The sequence below is a fragment of the Monodelphis domestica genome, chromosome 3 (assembly GCF_027887165.1).
Source record: "Monodelphis domestica isolate mMonDom1 chromosome 3, mMonDom1.pri, whole genome shotgun sequence".
Taxonomy (NCBI): Eukaryota; Metazoa; Chordata; class Mammalia; order Didelphimorphia; family Didelphidae; genus Monodelphis; species Monodelphis domestica.
In genome coordinates this window covers 83,951,549-83,974,241 of record NC_077229.1, presented here as the reverse complement: position 1 = coordinate 83,974,241, position 22,693 = coordinate 83,951,549, and the positions used below count along the sequence as shown (strand labels likewise).

Genomic DNA, 22,693 nt, shown 5'->3' with positions numbered 1-22,693 from the left:
AGCATTTCTAGTACAATACTGAATAATGGTGATAATAGGCATCCATGCTTCACTCCTAATCTTACTGGGAAGGCTTCAACCGTATCTTCATTAAAGATAATGATTATTAATGGTTTTAGATAGAGACTATTATTTTTAAGGGAAATTCCATTGGTTTCTAGTGGTTTTAATGAGTATTGTATTTTGCCACTTTTTTCTGTATTTTTTTGAGATTATCAGATAATTTTTCTTGTTTTATTATGGAGAGTCAATTATGATGAGTTTTCCCCAATACTGAACAAGCCCTGCATTCCTAGTATAATTCTGCTTGGTCACAGAGTATGATCTTTGTGACATTGTTGAAATCTCCTTGCTAGTATTTTATTTTAAATGTTTGCATCAACATTATTAGGGAAACTGATCTATACTTTTTTTTTCCTGTTTTTGCTCTTCTTAGTTTAGTTATCAGTGCCATATTTAGTAGGACTCCTTCTTTTACTGGTTTTCCAAATAGTTTACAAAGTATTGGAACTATTCATTAAATGTTTAGTAGCATTCCCTTATGAATTCATTTGGCTACTGTCCATTGCCTCTCTCAATCCACTCTCCTTTCAATCAGATATCTGTTCTTTTATCTTCTTCCAGGCCTATTCTCTGTATGCAAGAGATTTCTATACTCAAGTGAGTTTGTACATCATTCCCCATGATTGTACATCATTCCCCAATTCTGATGATGAGTGTAACGGTCAAGAATAACGCAACAGGCACATCATCCCACTCTGGCCATCTTCCCCCATACTGTAAAATCTCTTCCTTTCAGCAACTTTTAAAATGATATAATTTACCCCATTCTACTTCCTTTTCATCCGTCTCTCAGTGCATTCTTCTTTCATATCCCTAAATTTTATTTTTTAAAATTATCACATCATAGTCAACTCATGTCCATGTCCTCTATCTATATATATTCCTTCTAACTGCCCTCATTATTAGAGATTTCTTAGGAGTTATAAGTATTGTCTTCCCAGATAGGAATGTAAACAGTTTAACCTTTTTGAATTCCTTATTTCTCTTTCTTCTGTTTACCTTTTTTGCTTCTTTTGAGCCTTGTATTTGAAAGCCAAATTTTCTATTTCAGCTTCAGTCTTTTCATCAGGAACTGAACATCCTGTATTTCATGAAATATCTATGTTTTTTCCCCTGAAGGATTACACTAAGTTTTACTAGGTAGGTGATTGTTAGTTGTATTTCTAGCTCCTTTGCCTGCTGGAGTATCACATTCTAAGCCTTCTGATCCTTTAATATAGCATCTGCCAAATCCTGTGTCATCTTTATATCATCCATGCTATTTTAATCTTTATTTCTAAATGTTTGTAATAGTTTCTCCTTGAGCTGGAAGCTCTAGAATTTGGCTATATTATTTCTGTGAATATTCATATTGGTCTCTCTTCTAGGAAATGAGTAGAATATTCTTTCTATATCTATTTTATTCTCTGGTTCTAGGATATCAGGGCAGTTATCTTTAATAATTTCTTCCTACCTTCTGTCTTAGAGTCAATACTGTGTATTGGCTCCAAGGCAGAAGAGTGGTAAGGGCTAGGCAATGGGGGTCAAGTGACTTGCCTAGGGTCACAGAGCTAGGAAGTGGCTGAGGCCAAATTTGAACCTAGGACCTCCCGTCTCTAGGCCTGGTTCTCAATCCACTGAGCTACCTACCTAGCTGCCCCCTTTAATAATTTCTTGAAAAATGATGTCTAGACTCCCCCCCCCCCCCCCCCCATCATGTACTTCAGGAAGTTCAATAATTCTCTTCTAAATCCATTTTCTAGGTCAGCTGTTTTTTCCTAATGAGATATTTCACATTTTCTTCTACTTTTTCTTCTTTAATTTTGCTTGTTTCTTGATGACTCATGAAATTATTAGCTTTCATTTGCCCAATTCTAATTTTTAAGGAATTATCTTCCACCATCTTAGCTCTGCTTCCCCACCAGTTCACTTTACCTTCTTAAGCGAACCTTCAGAATCTATATATAATCTTCCTTTTCTAAATTTCTTATTACTGGTTCTATGAGTTCTCTCCAATCGAGTTATATTGGCCTGGCACAGAGCCTTTGCAGTGGACTGTTCTTGGAGTGACATGTTAGAGGAACTTCAGTAGGCCAATGTAACTGGTTTGGAGAGTGCTCAGAGAACAATAAAGCAAGATGATTTTTCTTAAAGTATATAAAATCCTGCTAAATGTTCTGCCGGGGATTGAGGAAGATCACTGTGGCCAAATACTACTCTGACCTGAACCTTTTGTGCTTCTTGCCCTGATACTTGGTAACTGCTTGAATACGTATATTGGCTATATACTTCTATGCGTACAAGTAGCATACTGTCTCCCCCCACTGCAGAATGGAGCAAGGGTTGTTTGATTTTTGTCCTTGTATCTCCAAGGACCAATCTCATTGCTTCAACTTAAGCTCTAGTTAATTTTCTACTCTCCTGAAACACTTAAAGGTTACTTTAACTGGTGAATTCCTTAATTGCTAAATCCTTGGGCTTTCTGAGTTCATGACCAATTTGATCATTCGTTAAAAATTGACAATTTTGGGCATATGATCCTCTCTTAAGATTATGTGACCATGCTTTCTACTAGTAATCTTATTCTTGTTCAAGTGCTTTATCTTTTCTCCTTTATGAGATAATTACCCAAATCCCCAATTTACTTTTAGGGAACTTCTATTTCTTAAAAGGAAGTTTCCCAAAGACTCTCTTGGGATCACCTCTCATCTCTGAAATTTATGTCTAGCTTTAGGCTAGTTTTCCAAGAGGCAGAGGAATTAGAGACAGAATTGTTAATAGCTACTGGATTATGGAGAAAACAAGGGAATTCCAGAAAAAACATGTATTTCTGTTTCATTATTTACACTAAAGCCTTTTTGAGTGTATGGATCTCAATAAAATATGGCCAAGTCTTCAGAGATGCGAGTACCAGATCATCTTGTTTCCTGAGAAGCCTGTATGAAGGCCAAGAAGCAATAGTTTGAATCAAACATGGAACAACTAACTGATTGGTTTAAGATTGGAAAAGAAGTATGATATGGCTATACATATATGTTGTCACGTTTTTTAACTTACATTACTTAACATTACATTTAACTAACATGTGAAATGCCAGGTTAGACGAATAAAAGCTGGAATTAAGGTTGCTGAGAGAAATATCAACAATCTCAGGTATACAGCTAATGCCACTCTGATGGCAAAAAGTGAAAAAGAATTAAGAAGTCTTTTGATGAAGATGAAAGAGGACAATGCAAAAAAGCTGGCTTGAAATTCAATATCAAAAAAATCCAAGACCTTGGTAGCCGGTCCCTTCTCTTCTGAGCAAAGAGACAGATGTGGAAATAATATTGGATTTATATTCTTGAGTTCAAAGATCACTATAGACAGTAACTGTAGCCATGAAATTAAAGATATTTACTTCTTGGAAGGAAAACTATGGCAAAGGTTGGCACAGTTAAAGTTTTGGTTTCTCCAGTAGCAATGTATGGTTGTGAAAGTTAAGGAAAACTGAGTGGTACAGAATCAATGCTTTTAAATTATGGTGCTGGAGAAGACTTTTAAAAGTCCCTTGGACAGCAAGGAGATCAAATATGTCATTATTTTAAGAAAGTAATTCAGCCTATTCATTGGAAGCTTAAATAATGAAACTAAAATTTAAATACTTTGGCCACATAATGAGTAGACAGGATTCACTGAAAAAGACCCTGATACTGGGAAAGATGGAAGGCAACTGGAAAAGGAGAAGGCAGAGGATGAGATAGATAGGGAAGAATGAATATGAAACTTGGGACATATTTCCAAGAGATAAGAGGACAGAAGGGTCTGGCATTCTATGATCCATGGGATCATGAAGAGTCAGATACTAGAAGATGCCCTAACTTCTTTCCTGGACTTTTGTCTCATATCACCAACTGCCTGCCTGTAAGCTGCTTGTTCATACTACCTCCTACAGCAGCTCACACATATCCACTTCTCTCCACTTACACAAAAGGAGTTCTACTTGTTAAGGACCTTAGCATCTCTTGCCTAGATTATTATAACTGAATTCTGACAATATATCTTTAATTCTGGGTATCTTCTCTTCAATTTATCCTAAAACCAGCAAATAATATTCCTAAATCACAGGTCTACTAACTCCAATCCCTTTCTTAAAAGCCATCTGTAGCTCTCTACTGCCAATGGAGCAAAATACATATTCCTCATCTTAGCATTTAAGGCCCTTCATTTATTCCAGCTAAATTAATGACATTGTATTCCAACCTTTACAATCAAGCTTTCTCACATACCATCATCCTCCATGACTGGAAGGCATTTGATTTCTGCCTATCTACTCCTAAGAATCTCAAAAGTTCCTTTAAGACACAGCTCAAATGCTACCTCTTTATCCCAATCACATTAACTTGTATGCATTTGTTTTCAAATAGTATCACACGGTAGAATTTAAATTTCTAGATTATTTTATCCTTGTATACTCAATGCCTAGCATAGTACTTTGCACAAAACAGGATCTCAATAAATTTTAGCTGACCTGAATGGAAATAATATAAAGAAAACAATAACTATCCAAGGGAACAATAACATGAATGTAAAGAAAGCAACATGGTGAAAAGGGAAGATCATTATATTTAGAGTCAAAAGGACTAGGTTTTAATGTCAAATTCTATTACTTAGTACCTGTGTGACCTTGAGCAAGTCTCTTAACCTCCCTGGGCCTCAGTTTCCTCATCTGTAAAAGAAAGGAGTGGACTATATGATGTGTGATATGATCCACATTCAATCGCTTCATAGATAGCTCCTTAGCTTTCTTGCCATGGGGCAATGGTTAAGGATAAGGCTGTAGCAAGCTACTTTGAGAGTGAAATAGGATTTCTCTTTGTTCTGTTATCATTACCTGGATATTTTGCTGACACTAGAATGTTTTTCAGCACTGACTTGGAGGAGGCTGCATTGCAATATGTTACAACAATAGAAACTCAGGGGCCTCAAATTATTTCATTTGGTGTTTTTTGGGGCAAATAAATAAGAAGTTTAACGGTTTCTAAAGTGAATGGTTTTCTGGACAAAGTTCCAAGTTGCTTTCCAGAATGGCTGGATCAGCTGACAACTCCAAAAGTTAACCCCAAATTCTTCAAGCTTAGGAATGACTTTTTAGTTCTCATAAAGATCATCCTCTGTTAATTAGACCCACAATAAGAGTCAGAAAACAATTCAAATGGATAGTCTAGAGAGAGCAAAGAGGAAAAGGATCCATCTGTACAAAAATATTTATAGAAGTTCTGTTTGTGGCAAAAGAATGGACATTCAGAGAGCCCACCCATTGGGAATGGTTGAAAAAGTTATGTTATAAGAATGTGATAGAATTGTGGTATAAGAAATGATGAAGAGATTGGTTTCAGAAAAAACCTGGGAAGACTTTTATGAAGTGATAAAGGACAAAAGTAAGCAGAACTAGAACAATTTATGTAACAACAACAATAAAGACAAATAACTTGGAAAGACTCATTCTAATAAAAGCAAATGAGCAAACATAATTCCAGAGAACTAATGGTGAAATATACTCTCTACTTCCTGAGAGGTGATAACTCAGGATGCAGATTAAGACCTTTTGGGAGGGGAAACGGGATGTGGAGAATATGAAAATTTTCTTGCATGGCTATGCATATTTGCTTTTCTTTACTGAGGGAAGCAAGGTGAGATAGAGGTGGGGTAAGAAAGAGGCGAGAAGAGGAAAAAAGTGAATTTTCATTAATTAAAATAAAAAAACCAACAACTCATGAATTTTTTTGAGTCTCATAGCTAAGAATGATCTCCAGGATGAAGCTGAGAAATTAATTTTTTCCTCAATATATACCTTCCCTTCATTTGAAATGATTTTTGTTTTGAGATTTGTGGTAACTAAGTTATTATCTTAGTTTTAGAACTTTCCTTCCTTACAGGGAAAGGGGGTGGGGTGGGGGGCATCACCAAAACATGTTTTTATTCTACTTCATTTGGGGCATGTAAAATATAGCCACTTAAGGAACTAGTTTGCATAAAAATTATTAGTTTTAATGAATTTATAAAAAACTTTAAAGCTTTAATTCAGTCTTCCCAGCTGCAGCTGGCTCTTCTCCTATGTACTCTTATAGCTCTGTCTAGTTAGGTTTCATCATCAGAATAATCACCTCCTTTGGAAGGAAAAACTTCTGGTAGGGCCACAGACTTTTAGGTTGGGCTAGTTTTTCCATAAAAGGAAAGGAAGCCTGAGGATTGACTGGTGCACAGAACTAAGATTTAAGCCAGTAATTCAGCTTCCTTGGTTGTAGTAGGGCATAAAAAGCCCAGTCTAGGGGGAACTACTGCCCCTACTTTAAGAACTGTTAGATTGCCTTCAACTGAATATACCCGTCTCCCTATATGTTTCATGGGGGGTTGGGGGTTGTATCTCCCTGAACTAGTGCTATGTCCTTGCCAAATAACCCTTCTATGTTTTGTTAAATGTTAAGATGATCTATCAAAGTTTCATTTTATTCCAATCCCAAACTTAAACTACCAGACAGGCTCTAGTTAGGCCTAGTCCAAAACAGTCCCACAAGAACTACTCCCAAAGGGCAGATATCTGGGAAAACCTACTTGTTCTTTCCTCCCTTTCTCAAATCACTCACCAAAATACAAAAACTTGGAACATGATGGGCAAAATCAAGGACCTCACATGGGCCTTGGAGTTTTCAAATTCTACTGGGTCTGTACAGAATGTCATTCACCTATATAAGAAATGGAAGCAGTGACATCACCAAGAACATCTTTGGTACCTCAAACAAGGGAAGGTTATACTATTGTGCCAGGTCATAATGCGTAGAAGTGCTGAGCAACTTACCCACTATAGTCCTCTTCTAACACCTAAACACAGCATAAAGGCACTTGTTGCTGCTTCAGATTGTTGTCCTAATCTATGTCTGACAAAACATTTCCCTCACCAGAGCTCTATGGGGGGGACTACAAGGACAACTTTCCACTTCTGAAAAAGAAAGAAACTGAAAACTGAGGTACTAGAGATAAAGGCGTGCACTGGAAAGAGATCTGAACTTAAAAAATTAGCAATACTTGAATTGGAATCCTGTCTCAGACCCTTCACAAGTCATTTAGGGACTGAATGAAATATACACAATATACTTTACAAACTTTAAAGTGTTATATACACACTAGTCATTAAAATGCCGTTTCCAGGATGATAGTTAGCTATTAAAATCCTACATTCTTCTGATCTCTAAACCTCTCATGTTAACAAGGCATGGAGTACAACAGACTCAGTGAGGCTATGTCTCAACTAAGTGAAGACTTGCCTAGCTAAGTGTAGAAAGCACAATCCACCAGGTAAATAAAGTGTGGACACTGCAGTGCTCTAGTGGAATAAGTCACTTTAGACATGAAAACTGAAGAAGCTTATGGAAATAAAAATTTGTACACTGTGTCTACTGGACTAGAACTCTGGAACATTTAAATTGGGGCAATGTCTCACTCTTGCTGTTAAAATAGGACCACCTAAAAAGTTTTTATTCTACATTAATAAAACAACCCTTTTATCATCCCTGGTACTATAGAAAAAAACATGGCAAGAAAGAAAATGCTGTAGATCAAACACATGGAAATAATAATAATTTTTTAAAAAACACCAAAAAATATATTTTTTAACAGTTTACTTATTACAGGGGATTTGGATAAGAACCACCCATTGATAATTCAGAGCTCTCTTTAAGGTTAATAAAGATTGTGATTCTCCTAGAAACAAAATGCTAGGTGGCTCAATGGATAGGGAGAATTGGGAGGACCTGGGTTCAAATATGACCTCAGACACTTCCTAGCTATGTGACCCTGGGGAAGTCACTTAACCACAATTGTCTTGCTCCTGGTGCTCTTCTGCCTTGGAACTGATACTTAGTATTGGTTATAAGATTGAAGGTAAGGGTTTTTTGTTTGTTTTTTAAAGAAGAGAATCAGATCAGTATTCATACCAGATACATACAGAGATAGATAGGCAAGTTCAGACCAAAGGCACTTGCAAACTGGAGACACCAGGGAAAACCTTTTGCATGAGGTGGGATTTGACCCAACTCTTTAATTCAATGAAGCAAAAAGATGGAAGTGAGAAGGGAGAACTTTCTAGGCATGGGGGACAACCAGTATAAAGGGCCAGAGGCAGCAGATGAACTTAGTATGAGAAGAACAGCAAGTCAGCCAGCATAGCTGGTATAGTGCAAGAGGAAGTATAAGAAATAGTAGGGACTTCTATAAGAAGTCACTAGAATTTACAGAATAGGGGACTGATATGGACAGCCTTGTTTTAGGAAATTCAATTTGACACCTGAATGGAGGATGGTTTGGATGATGGACAGACTCAAGGCAGACACAGCCACTGGCAGGCTCTTGCAATTATCCAGGTGTGACATGAAGAGGGTTTGTGCCAGGGTGGTAGCAGTGTTTGAGAAGAGATGTTATGAAGACAGAAATGACAGGACTTGACAACAAATTGGATAAGCAGGATAAGTATTTTTGGTGACTATGAGGATGGTGGTAACCTGGACAATGTTAGTAAAGTTGGGAAAGGAGTGTTTTGATTATTTCTATATGGGTACCTCATCCCATTTCTGCTCCCAATTTCTTGCTCTCTTTTCAGGTCCCTTTTATGTTTTATGCTCCTTGAGAGCAGAGATATTCTCTCTTTTTGCTTATATTTGTATTCCAGAACTTACCAGAGTTCTTGGCACATAGTAAATGTTTAATAAACAGTTGTGGTTATTGTGTTTTGGGAAAAAGATAAATTGTTTTGGACATCTTCAGTTTGAGGTGGCTTCAGGAAATCCAATTTTAGATGTTCAAAAGGCAGTTGGTATTGTTAAATTAGATAGAGGACAGGAGAGAGACTGGAGCTTGATCTATAGAACTAAAAATCTATGAGAACTGGTAAGAGAGTACAGAGCAAAAAGAGGAGAGCTGGGAAGAGATTTGAGATACCCACAATTAGTGGGTATTATATGGATGAAGATTCAACAAAGGAGATTGAGAAGAAGCAGTGGGGAGTAGAAAGAAGATTAGGAGTAGAAAGAGGATTAGGAGTAATATCATGAAAACTTAAAAGAGGATTGGTATTCAAGAAGTGATGAAGATCAACAGGGGAAATTAAGAGATCATTAGTACCATTTCTCCCACAGTTTCTTTAACAGTTTTGGTTGTATGATACAAGTCAAATGATGATGGTAAGAAGATAAAGAAATGCAAATCAAAACAACTCTGAGGTTTCATCTCCTAAAGAACAAACTGATAGTTTGGAAATGGTAGGCACCCTAATATACTAATGGCAGAGCTGTGAAATGTGATTTGCTCCAACCATTCTGCAAAGCAAATTGGAATTATTTGAACAAAGTGACTAAAATATCCCTATTCTTTGACCAACAGATTCTACTACTGGGTTAACTTACCAAGGATGTAAATGACAAAAAGAAAGATTCCATGTACATCAAAATATTTATTATACTACTCTTTGTAGGAGCAAAGAATTAGAAACAAAGTAGATGCCTATTGAATGGGGAATAGCTAAGCTGGTTGTGATAATATGAACGTAATGGAAATATTATTGTGCTATAAGAAATAGTTAACTAGGATGAATATACAGAAGCATAGAAATACCTTCAATAAACTGATGCAAAGTGAAATTTCACATTCACCAGGAAATAGATAAACACAGTCATTACAAAACAAAGAAGGATTGAAACTTAAATTTAAACAATAACAACCAAGTGTGATCTCAAAGAAGAGCTGTGAGAGGGTACTTCTCCATTTTCTGTTCGAGAAGGCACAAGATGGGGAGATACTGGGTGTAGAGCAATATAAAAAATACCCCCCCCCAATTTCTTAACTTGATAAATACTTTTTTCTTTCTCTTTTCTTCTTTGTTGTAAGTGATGGTTCTGGGGAGAAGGATGATTTGCTTTGGGAAATATAGTTTACATAAAACCAAATAAACAAAAATTTAAAAACACTGACTAATTCTCAATGAAGATTAATCCACACAAAGCTGTTGAGTCTTCAGAATGTTGTAAAAGCTAAAATTTCACAACCCAATTTAGCTTTTGTACACTTGTATAGTTCTGTAAAATTCCTCTTGATTCTTGGAATAATTATTTGAAATCTCTTTTTGAAGAATTAAGATGTTAAATTAAGAATTGCCAACCAAAGTCCACTCTGTTCCAACAGAAACACTCAGATTCTATTCTTATCTTTATTCCTAAATTTAATACTCAGATTTACTAGTAATCATCTAGCTCTTTACTTATTTCCTCTCATACCTGTCTGCCGTTCGGTCCCGCATTCTGTCCCTTCTTCGCTGTTTCTCTCTCTTTTTTTTCACTTCATCATCTTCATCACCCTTATCCCCTGCAACAGAGAAATACATTTCAAGTTAATTTGGATAGAAGTAAAGATAAGATAAGTTTTAGGGCCTTGTTATGTAAAGAAATTCTGTCACCTTATTCCCTGATACAAGGGTTTGTAAAGACGGATTCTCCTTCTTTAGTAGCAGAGTCAAGAATATTTGGTACCAAGGGACTTAAAAGGCTTGGACTCCTCTGGGATTTTGATGAGAAATCCAGTTTTCCCCAACAGAGTCGATTAAATCATAAAGATGTTAGTTAGAACATTAGAAATCTGCCAAGGCTGCTATCCCCAACCTTCCCCAAAACTGTGATGTCTTCCAGCCTTCATCTACTTGCCTCCATAACCATGGTCATTTCTCTTTCTCCCATCATTTATTCTTCCCCTATGTTAACTTAATCTTGCTTCTCTCACTTTCCTTCAGTTTTCCAGACCTAAAATGTATACTCTATTTTCTCTAAATATGTTTAAAGAGAAAGTGAAATTTCCATGGAGAGAAGATGGTAACTTCAAAGCCTCAAGGAAGTTAACCGTTTTACACACCACCTCCCCATCCCCAAGTCAGGCCTCATCTATTCTTTCAATCAGTCTCTGTCTGAACTATACAGCTTGGCCAATATTTGCTGGCCCAACAACTGTCTTCCATTCACAAAAATTATGAACCTATGACTTTGAATCCAGGGTCAGAGGTGTTGGGGGTGGGTGGGGGTAGGGAGGAGCAATCCTAGAAATAAGAGATGGAAAAGACCAACAGGTCCTCCAGTCCATCCCCTGGGGCCAGTGCAGGAAGCCCCCTATAAGAATGGTATAGCCCAATGCCCCAGAGTCAAGGAGCACAGCTCACATAAGCCAGTGACAGGGATATGGGAAGATCCTAAAGACCAGGATCTTTCAAAGAGGGCTGGGGAAAGGGGCAGGAGACTGGAAAAAGGATCAATAAGCATCTGAACTGTAACCCCTACCCCTGATGCCAGTCACGAGACTGTCCCACGAAGATGGCGACCGGCGTGCGCTGCTCAGAAGCCTCTCAAAAGGGCGTGGGATTTTTGGCAAGAGGTCACTGCCTGAAACTATTACTGCTGTTAAATAGCAAAGTCATTCCGGGTACCAGGACCTGTGCGCAATAAACATTTCACCTTCGCTTTAGCATAGACCCCACTGCAAGAGCTGTTTAGTGCTCTGTATGGTCCCATGCTATAGACATAACCTCTTCAATAAACATGGATGGAAGAATCTCAGAAAGGTCAGCTAAGCCCTGAAAATATAAGAGAAGGAGAGTCTTAAGAGAGGATCCTGCATAGAAACAGGTTCATGTAAGTGGAGGGTCAAGAAGGAATCAAACTTTGGTTCTTCCAAGCAGTGTTCATCTAGAGAGGGCCCAGAGGGAAAGTAGAAAGAAGGGGTGTTTGGAAAGACCACCACCATCTCCAAGCTCCAATTTTCTATTTCCCTCTGAAGGGTCCACTGCTTGGTCTGGTCTTGTAGTTTATGTTGAAATCTCTTCAGTGCCACTTCCCCACAGTGGGGCTGATGAAAACTATCAGCCTGTTAGTAGTTTCTTGTGACCCCAGGGCTAGGCCCTGTCTGGCACCCAGAGGGAAAATATGGGAGAAGCCAATGGGACAGATGGAAGGGACTTGATCCAAGTCCACTTGCCCTCCCCAAGCCCCCTGCTTGGGCAGGTATTTCCCGCCACAGCCACTGAACACAAAGGAAAGGGATAGAGGCCCCTGCACTGTAGCTCAACACACTGCATCAAAGCATGGCAGTGAAAATGGAAATCAAATTCACACCAGCAACCAAGGAAGTTACAGACTGAATAAAGTTAAGGAAAAAAAATATTTCAGGGAACCTGCATTGGCCAAGGGGGAAAACAGACTGGATGGGATAGATGGAACCTCTTCTCTCTCTGATTTCTGTGATTTCCCCTGTCATACCTACAGAAAAATTTACTTCAGACAAGCTTTTCTACCATCCTACGAGAAAACTGGTTCCTAATATCAATAATTGGAATGAATGAAACTGTTTCCAGTAGGTGTCACATCAAAGACATCTGAGCAAGCCTTTGTGTGATCCCCCTACCCTCACAGCCTTTCCAAGCAACTGTAACTCTCTGTCCTGTTTCACAGAACATCAGCTCCATGCCAGGCCCAGCACTTGCATACTAAGCCCTCTCCTGGCTACCACTGAACCCCACTTAAAGAGAGAGAGAGAGAGCTGAAGGGGGTGGGGGGTGGGATGGGAAATGGGAGGAATGGGGGCAGTGCAAAGCTGAAATACAGTGAAACTCTAAGAGCAGGAAGATGCTGGGTAACTCCTACCTCTCCTCCTTCCTTCTTCTTCCAATTCCTCATCCTGGAAAAGATACAAAGTTTGAAAATGACACAGTGTCTTTAGATAGCCAACTCCCTATAGAGATAAGAATCTCAGTCCTGCTAATCTTCTCCCTCTTCTAGTATTCTTACCTCAAACTTTAATACAGCACCATGAAATAATTTTGTGGGATTCTGGGTATTTGCTACATTTTGATAAAACAAGCAAACACACAAGTTTAGAGTTTTTAATGGGGCTGTGGATAATATGGATCAATTCCAAATAGGGCTATTGGGAAAACAAAAGAAAACAGAACTGGGAATTAAACAGTCTTCCTATTAGCTCTACTGAGAATTTGCTAAAACTATTAACTATTAAACTAACCTCTCTTAAGAGATTAGAAAATAAGAAGATTTTGAGCTAGAAGGAAACTTATGAATCATTTAGTCCAATGCACTCATTTTATCAATAAATAAAACTTAAGGTCTGTAGAGGAGAGGTGATTTCCTACTTAAGGTAATAAACAGCAGAGCCAGGACTTGAAGCTCTGATTACAATTCTAATCACTCTTTCTAAATGTTAGAAAAGATCAGCAGATACTACAATTTCAAGGTAATTTGTAGGTGATAATGATAAAAACAAAACAAAACCATCCACTCCTAACTGCAAACACACAGAAATAAGGAGCTTATTCAAAACAAAACAAAAACCCTTCTGAGATGTATAGGCTCAGTAAACAGATGTTAACAGAGTTCCATAGTGGATCTCCTGAAGAAGAACTGAATCTCTCATTGATCATTTCTTCACTCATAATTTGAAAACATGCAATAACAATGTTCTATACACACATGTATATATGTGTACACACACACACACACACACACACAATTCTGTGAGATTTAAACAATTTAATGAAAGCATCTTCCAGTACCAACAGGTCTTTGGCCTGAAGCATTAGTTGACATTCCATTAATACAGAGGCAGACAACTCCTTCCATACTGTAAATCTGCTACTGAAACTAAGATTGTTGTAACATTAAAAGGGAACTTAAGATTTATCTAGTAGTCTATAACCCAAAGAGAACAAAGAAATTGGATCTGTATATAGAAAAATATTTAGAGCAGCATTTCTTAGTGGCCAAGAATGAGAAATTGAGAGGGTACCCTATAACTGAGGAATGGTTGAACAAGTTATGGTATATCTATGTAATGGGATGCTATATAGTGCTTTAAGAAATGATGAAGGGGGTGGGTTGTTTTCTTTTGAGGGAATTTCTTATTCTCATTTCTTAATGAGGGAAACCTCATTAATGTCTCCAGAGAGCGGTAATGGACGCAGAGCATCAATTTAAAGCACATTTTGGGTAACATGACTGTGGGAATTTGTATTTGTTGACTACTTAAATTTTTAATGTTTTTTTTCCTTTCCTTTCTCAACAAGTAAGAAAGGGGAAGGCCAAAAGGGAGAATTTATAACTGAAAATAAAACAATTAAAATAAAATACACTGTCTAGTCCAGCATTAAAAAAAAATTTTTTTTTCTAATAGATAAGGAAACTATATCAGGGAGAAGAAGTGTTCCTTCAAGTTTGGAAGTTCAGGTAATAGAACTGGGATTATAATCCAGATCTTCTGACTCTAAACCTAAAGCTTTTCTTAAAAACACTCATATCACCTAATGCATCAGAATTACTGATAAAGAATATATCCACCTAATTATTTTAAAAGGGGAAACTTCTAACTTTACAATAAAGCTACCTTTTAGATTCCATCACAGTTTTGAAACTCATTAATAAATTTCTAGCTCAAATGAAGACACTGATTCAATCAAGACTTGGATAAGAATAGAAAAGCAGCACACTGGTACTCTAGGGAGGAGTAAGGTGAAAACAACCACAGAGAAAGAGCTGAGAAAAAGGGCTTATAGGTGATGGCCTACGAATACTGAACGCGTGGAACATCTTCTAAGAGGCTAATAAAATTATATTACCTTTCAGATATCAGCCAAATGATTCCTCAATGGAAAGAGATTTTGTATATTTGGGAATTCTTTTCATTTAACATACAGGAAGCCCAAGTTAAGTGATTAGGTCAGAATCTAACAGTAAGCCACAGCATGAGAAAAAGAACTCAAGAACACTGATCTTTAACTGAGTACTCCTGATTACTAGACTGTTTTTCTCAAGGCTTTGAGAACTCAGAATTCAAAATACAGAGGGCTAGGATGTACCAAATTTGCTAAACTTCACTTATGAATTTAGAAGAACTACATGATGACAAATAGAGATTGTAAATTGGGTCTAGATCCAAAAGACATATTCAAAAAAGCTATCTAAGAAGATCCTAGTTCCTTATGTTAATCCCTTAGAAAAGTAATGAACATAAACATAACAGCTACAGAAAAGAAAGATTAAGGTGACAATTAGTAATCTACAGAAAATATATAGTTCTGGACTAAAAGAGATAGAAATGTAGCAAGTAAGAAATTAGTGAAAAGAGAAAATATAGTTTAGTCACACTAATTTTAATGCTTGATGCATAATGCATTGTTCCTTCAATAGTTTCTTTCTTAAATTTTTACATAACAATGATGACGCTGAAGCCTATAAACTTGAAGCGAATCTTTAGAATCTAATTTATCCTGAAAGGTTGGATTAGGTCCACTCATAGATTTATTTCTACAAATAAATCCTTAGGAAGTGAGATGAAATGAAGTCTACACCAATAGCTGGTCCTTTCTCTTTGTGAAAACCAATAAGAATAGAGGCAAGAACTAAGAGAAATTGGAAGATAGAGGTGGAAAAACAGAAGATCTATAAAGCTCACTTACACCCCTGTTGCCTTCATCTTCCAACTGGTAATCACCATCTCCACCATCTGCCAGACACAAAGAAAAGAGTCAACATGGAGTCAAGAATTTTAATTCTTTCCAACCAAACACTGAATTCTGCTTTGCTTTCACATGTTCCCTATATGGTATTAGATGATAATTCTCATCACATTGTCAAAGAAAGTGTATGCAAATACGTATTTAAAAGAATGTAGAAAATAAAGTAGCCGTGGGCTTTCAAAGATTATGCTAGTAGAAAATAAGTTCTGGAAATTACTGTCAAACTGGATTTATATGGGTTTGATGGCACACTATGTATCTGTCACTCAAGTAGCAGCTAAGTTAAATCTGGAATGACAAAAACAGAAGGGGAGTCGTAAAGTGATCTTCTGTGATGGCATTTCACAAAACTTTTACAAAGATGTGAATGAGTTGCAGGCTGTGGTGGAAGGAGTACCCACACCAACAAAATCATGGGACTCCGAAGGAGACATAAGAAAAAGTACGATTAGTTGAAATAGAGACAGAGAATGTGAGACTTTTGCCAAAGAGAAGGCTGAACCTTCAGAGTAGGAAGCAGATGCTTGTCCTCCAAATGATACAAATTCATAAGTGTTATCAATTAAGAGAATAGTCAGGAAGCACCTATAAGAGATCAGCAGTGGGGAATAGTAAATGCTTTCTAAGCAGTCTTAGGGAATACACAACAAAGTCTGTATGCTGGCATGTAGCTAGCAAGTGAAACAGACTCTTCCAAAGCTAATCAAACCAAAGGACCATAACTTTCTTCTGGCTATGTATGTGGGCACAGATGCTGCTGCCAGAATGTCATGAATGAGATTAAAGAACTAGGAAAGAAACAGAAAACTTATCAAAGCAAAGATTTCAAAACACAAAGGCAGATAGAGGGAGCAATAGCTAATGAAAAAGGCCATATCTGAAAATGGGATCTGGATTTCTGGACCATTAGTTGAATTATAGTAATGATGGGCTCCTGCCCAAGGATGAAGTGTGTCACATAATAAGGTAAGAATATACTTGCCCAAAGAACCGGAAACAAAGGAGGTACCTATCAAATGGCAGAGAGTTGGTAAAGTGAGTAGAGTACTAAGCTTGGAGTCAGGAAGACTTGAGTTCAAATCAAGCTTCAGGTACTTCCAGATATGAGAACTGGGCAAGTCACTTGACTTTTGTTTGCCTCAATTTCCTTAACTGTAAACCAGGGACAATAGCACCTACCTCACAGGGTTGTTGTGAGGATAAAATGAGATATCTGCAAAGTTTAGCATAACATCTGGCACATACCAGATGCTACATAAAATGCTTATTTGCAAGGCTACCTTCCCATCAAATGGGGAATGGTTAAACAATCTGGCATATGAATGTAATGGAATACTACTGTGCCATAAGATAGAATACTATGAACAATTCAGTGAAGCATGGGAAGACTTAGGAGTTAATGCAAGTGAAGGCAACAAAAACTGGAAAATATACACAATGATCACAATAATGTGGATATAAAGAGTAACAAACACTGTAATTATAATGTCCAAGCCTGGCCCAGGTTAAGAGATGAAAACAAAATGTACCTCTCTCCTTTCTATATATATAGAACATATATATTATTGGGCTATCTTTAAAAAAAAATTTTGTTTTTTATCCTATGATACAAGGGATAGGATAGCTTGCTATAGGGTGGGGAAGGAAATATTTAGAAATGAAAGTGCTATACAAAGAAAGAATAGCACAATTTTTGCTTTTTAAAGAATGTATTTGCTTAAAAACTTGCAGATGAAATCACGATTTTAAACTAAAAGAGATGGTGAAAAATGTCTGTTTATACATATGTATGTATATAATACAATGTATCTATAATGTAGGGAAACTAGCAGGAGACCCACATACAAAGGAATCAAATTTCAAAAAAGGACCACCACTAAATTCCATGGTTTAAGAAGTTTACATGTAACATATCAACATTTATAAATACCTACTATGTTCTACAGGTTATGCACAATGCTTGGAATACAGATACAATGAAGCAATTTCCGCTTGCAAGGAGCTTCTAGAAATATTAATAGAAATCGACAAATTTGATATCCTAAATATCACTGAGACTTGGTGGGATAGGGACCCATGACTGGAACTATGTCTCTGGAAGCACCTACATTTTCTAAAGGAAAAGAATGGGCAAAATTGGAGAGAATGACAATGTATAATAAAGATATTTACTTGAGAAAATTGGAATCAGGAGAGAAACGGTAGAGGGCATTTGGATGAAAAGTAGTGGAGGTAAAGGCAAAAGGATTATCATCTGTGAAATACACTGGAGATCACTTAACCAGAAGTAGTTCAGATTACAAGTATGAGAAAAAAGATATGAAACAGTAGAGAGGGGAACAGATTATTAGGACATCTTTTGGCATGCTTTCTCACTGCTCAAAAAAAAAGAGTTACTAACAGTTTCTTGTTTGTTTTTTTAAATCCTTACCTTCCATGTTAGAATCAATACTGTGTATTGGTTCTAAGACAGAAGAGTGGTACAGTCTGAGCAATGAGGGTTAAGTGATCTGCCCAGGATCACATAGCTGGGAAGTCTCTGAGGTCAAATTTGAACCCAGGACCCCCATCTCTGAGCTTTGTCTCTCAATTCACTGAGTTACTCAGCTGCCAATTTCTTTTTTTAATAAATAACTTCAGGTACTCTTCCGGATCTGATTCTCATCAACAAAAAGAAATTAGCTGGCAGGATAGAAATTAAAGTAATTTATATTATATATATATATATATGTATATATATATATATATTTATATATAGTTACTTTTATGATCATACCACCTTAGAATTTATGGCTGAGATGAAAAGTGGGGTATAATCTAAACTCAAGATCTGATTTTGGGAGAGCAGATTTCAAAGGTTCAGGGCAATAGTAGGTGGAATCTTATATAGGAAAGCAAGCCTAGGCAGTATGGAAAGGTCTCAAAAATGAAATTCCAAAAAATGTTACACATGATTGCATTGTAAAATCTATTCTGAGATTGCTTACCATCTCAAGGGGAAGGGTTGGGGGAGGGGTGGAGAGGGAGAGAGAGAGAATTCAAGACTCAATATTCTTTCAAAAATGTTGGAAATTTTTTTTTATATGTAAGTGAGGTGCGGGATTAAATTATGAAAAAAATTCCAAAGTCACACAATTCCAATGAGAAAGGAAGAGTTGTTAAATGATGCTGAGATTGATTTAATAAAGAAATTACCAAAGAATTTAGATTTGAGAAAGAGATATGTACTTGAGGAAAAATGTTCTATTTGGTATGAATTGCTGAAAAAGCAGGAAAGTAATTCTGGCAAAAATGAGGTTATAGGACATGAATGTAATCAAATATTACTAAAAACTAGAAAAGAACGAGATCTGATAACTTTCATTAAAAACAAACAAAAAAAAAAACCCAGTTCCCTTATTTTCTCTCCTAGTAACAAGTCTAGGACAAAAGGGAAAGGACTAGACAAATAGGGTTAAGTGACTTGCCCAGGGTCACACAGAGCTAGGAAATGTCTGTGGCCACACTTGAACCCAGCTCTTACTGACACCAGGTCTAGATCTCTTATCCTCTGTGCAACCCAGCTGCCCCCAATTTGGTCCCTTTTTAGCTCTTACTAGGTTGAGAGTTCTTGACCAGACATGAAAGAGGCAATCACAAAAGATAAAATAATTTTAAAATAAATGAAACTGAATAGAATCTATGGAACTATGGATAAGGAAAAGAATCTGCATAAAGGAGGGTCCTTATTTCTAATAAGGGTCTAATAGGCAAAATAACCCAGGAAACAAAAACTAAGAACTATTCCCCATTGGCTAAGTGTTAAAAAAACACACTTAAAAGGAGTCATTATTAATTGGAGAGGGTATATCTAGCTAATAGACCCAACTAATAGACCTTGACTTACCAGCTCACTTGCATCAAATTCCCTCTTTCCCTGCCTTCTGCTGTTCAACTCTGACTCTGGGATCAGATAAATACTTTCACTGCTTTTGGAAAGGGCATGTCAACACACTGACTGAAAATTCTATTTACCATCCTTGTGATTTCATACATCCTTGACCATCCCTTTCCTATAGAAGTTTTCTCCCCACCCATTTAAACTTCCCAACCCTTAGCATAGTACCTAACTCATAGTATAATGGGTTAATATATTTTTCATTTAAGTTAGCAATAAGAAAAATACAAAATAATGTGGCAAAAGAACAGAAATAACCAGTACTTCAGGGGTTGGGGAAAGACAGGCAAACTAATACATTGTTGATGGCACTGTGAATTACTCCAACCATTTTAGAAAATTACCTTGAATTATGCAAGAATGACCTTTCGAGGGGGCAGCTGGGTAGCTCAGTGGATTGAGAGACAGGCCTAGAGATCTTAGATTCAAATCTGGCCTCAGACACTTCCCAGCTATGTGACCCTGGGCAAGTCACTTGACCCCCATTGCCTAGCCCTTACCACTCTTCTGCCTTGGAACCAATACACAGTATTGACTCCAAGACGGAAGGTAAGGGTTTAAAAAAAAAAAAGAATGAGACCTTTTGACCTAAAGATCCCACTGCTGGGTATATGCTCAAAGAAGGCCAAAGACAGAAAGAAATATCTTATATATCAAAATATAGCAACATTTTTTGTGGCAGCAGCAATGCTGCATCACTTCCTGGTTGCCTGAGTACAAAAGTCATGAAGAGCTCCAGACCCTCTCTGATTCTTGGCTGGTAGCCCATGACAGGCCTGACAGGCAAGGGAGCTCCACTCAACTGAATCAACTTGAGGTGTCCTCAATGCCTATCTTTCTGCTATGGTTAAGTAAATCTTTTGTTAAGAGTTGTATGACCTTTGAGTGTTTCATTTTGTATAAATATCAAACTGATCCACCAGAGGAATGACCTGAAACAGGTTTGATCTAGAAAAAAAGAGCATTATTAATTTTTTTTTAAAGGGTGACACAGATGGCATTAATATCAAGAAGAGATGCTCAAAGTTATCATTGTTGGAGAAGGAAGGCTCTAAAAGGTACCTAAAGGACTTTTTTTTAGTCCTTTTGGTTAAATGAAAATGAAAAGCTTTTGTATGCAATGGAATGATAACATTAAGAGACCATTAACATAAAAGATTTTGGTCATTACAGAGATTTGAATAAAGTAGTTGTTTTAATTTAAAGAATTATTTCTCCCTGCACAATGTCAAGAATGTCTTTTTTATCGATTTGATAACGTTGCTTATAAAGAACTAGGAGGAATTGTGTTAGTGAAAGATAATTAAAATAACTACCATTTATATAGTGCTTAAGGTTTATACTGTATGAATATCTCATTTGAAAAAACCAATATAGATGATATATCTTCATTTTACAAATACGGAAACTGAAGTGATTAAGTGACTTCTCCAGGGTCACATAGCTAGGAAGTATTTGAGGCCAGATTTGAATCTAGTACTTTCTCTCACGAGGCCTGGATCTCTAGCCACCTACCTGCCCTATGCTACATTGCTTTTCAAACAGCTTAAAAAAAAAAGTCAAACCTTTTTGATTTAGGAAAAAGCTTGGCTAGAGGTTTTGTCGTCTTGTTTGGATGGAGGGGGTCTATGGAAGATCATGAATGAGTCTGATTAAAGGTTGCAGGGTGACCTTCTAGAGTATGGCACTTGACATGCTTTTGGTCTCTCTTACCTGCTGGTAGTAATTTCCAGTCCCCTTCCCCTATCCCTTTCAATAGTCCACATTGTAGACTCTACAAGAATGGCAGCCCAGGATTAGGCTTCAGGTTTTCATCTCTCCAGATCTTGCTGACTGCCCTAGATTTGGTTTGACCTAGACCTGAACCAAGAGTTGGAGGCCTGGCTTTGTAGCCTCTGTTTTTGTCCAAGAAGCATCGGCCAATCTCTGTGGCCTCTTTTGACATTGGGGGGGGGGGGGGCAATATACTGCAATGGTTTGTCAATTCCTTCATTGGCTTATTTTACTGAGGCAAATAAATAGGGTCAAGTGACTTGCTCAAGGGTCACACAGTTATGAAGTGTCTGAGGTTGGATTTGAATGAATAAAGATGAATCTTCCTGATTCTAAGTCCAATGCTCTGTCCACTGAGCCATGTAGTATTTGATTACAGTTACTCTACTGATTCAGTAATTCTATTGTTTATGTGCCTCGTGGTTGCCATTAAATATTCCACATTTCCCAGAACATAATGGTGGTGTAATTTTGTGAAGTGCAGCTATGCAAATGCAAAAACACTGAAATGTTTTCTAACTCAGTCTTGGACCTATACATGTGCTGCATATTATATATATCTTATGCTAATGAAAGGAGAATGAAAAGTCAAATAGAATAGCTCCTGTAAATGTATACTAGAATGGGAACCATCTTGGGAAGATACCGATAGTGGTCTTTAATGATCCATGTATTTGGTCAGCTCAATGATTTGAGTCTATAAAAACTGTCTTTGATAATTATTACTTTAGCAACTCTTCAGAAGGACATATATACAAACAGTTCTGCTATAACATGTTATATGACACACTTAATAAATACATTACACACACACACACACACACACACACACACACACTTAATATTGTACTTGTACAACTACGCAAAATCACACAATAAAAACACTCAAATCTGGTCTTGGGGAAGCCTACTAAAGCCTTGACATAAGGATGCTCCACCTTGGGAAATGGATCACTGACAAAAGCTAGCCACTATGTCATATGGGGCAGAGGAGAGGTGGTATCCCTCTATGGCTGAAAATGGAAGTTCTTTAAAGGAGCCTATTCTGTAGGTTCTCTGAAGAATAAATTCCACCCATCTGGCCCATTCTCATTCCAATGAAAATGCTGCACTCTGGCTAGGCTTTTTCCAGAGCAGAAGGCTCAGGGCTAGCAGAGGTCAAAGTAGCATCTCTTAAGGGTTTTCCAGTTTTCCCTTCCTATCATCTATGTTTGCCTCTCTATGGCCCCACCTCTTGCTGGCCCAAGTGTTACATTTTCCCATTGTCTAGCAGCTTTCATTGAATCCTGGGCTAAGGAAAATGACCATTACAGTACTTTCCCCTAGTCAGAGCCAGACATCTTTTTCCC

At 37.3% G+C, this 22,693-nt stretch overlaps 1 protein-coding gene across 2 annotated transcripts in view; it reads right to left on the bottom strand.

Annotated features, from left to right (window-relative positions):
* The window catches only part of AKAP8 (A-kinase anchoring protein 8), a 56,405-nt gene that overhangs the window by 15,214 nt on the left and 18,498 nt on the right, over positions 1-22,693 (bottom strand). Inside the window, exons 7-9 of one of the 2 annotated variants that reach the window (XM_007489688.2) lie at positions 15,575-15,621; positions 12,753-12,786; positions 10,347-10,434 (exon numbers count right to left, since the gene is read on the bottom strand). In XM_007489688.2, coding sequence (XP_007489750.1) covers positions 10,347-10,434; positions 12,753-12,786; positions 15,575-15,621 — 169 coding nt within the window. The remainder of the gene's footprint in view (positions 1-10,346; positions 10,435-12,752; positions 12,787-15,574; positions 15,622-22,693) is intronic. The other variant, XM_056822344.1, reaches the window with a different exon arrangement.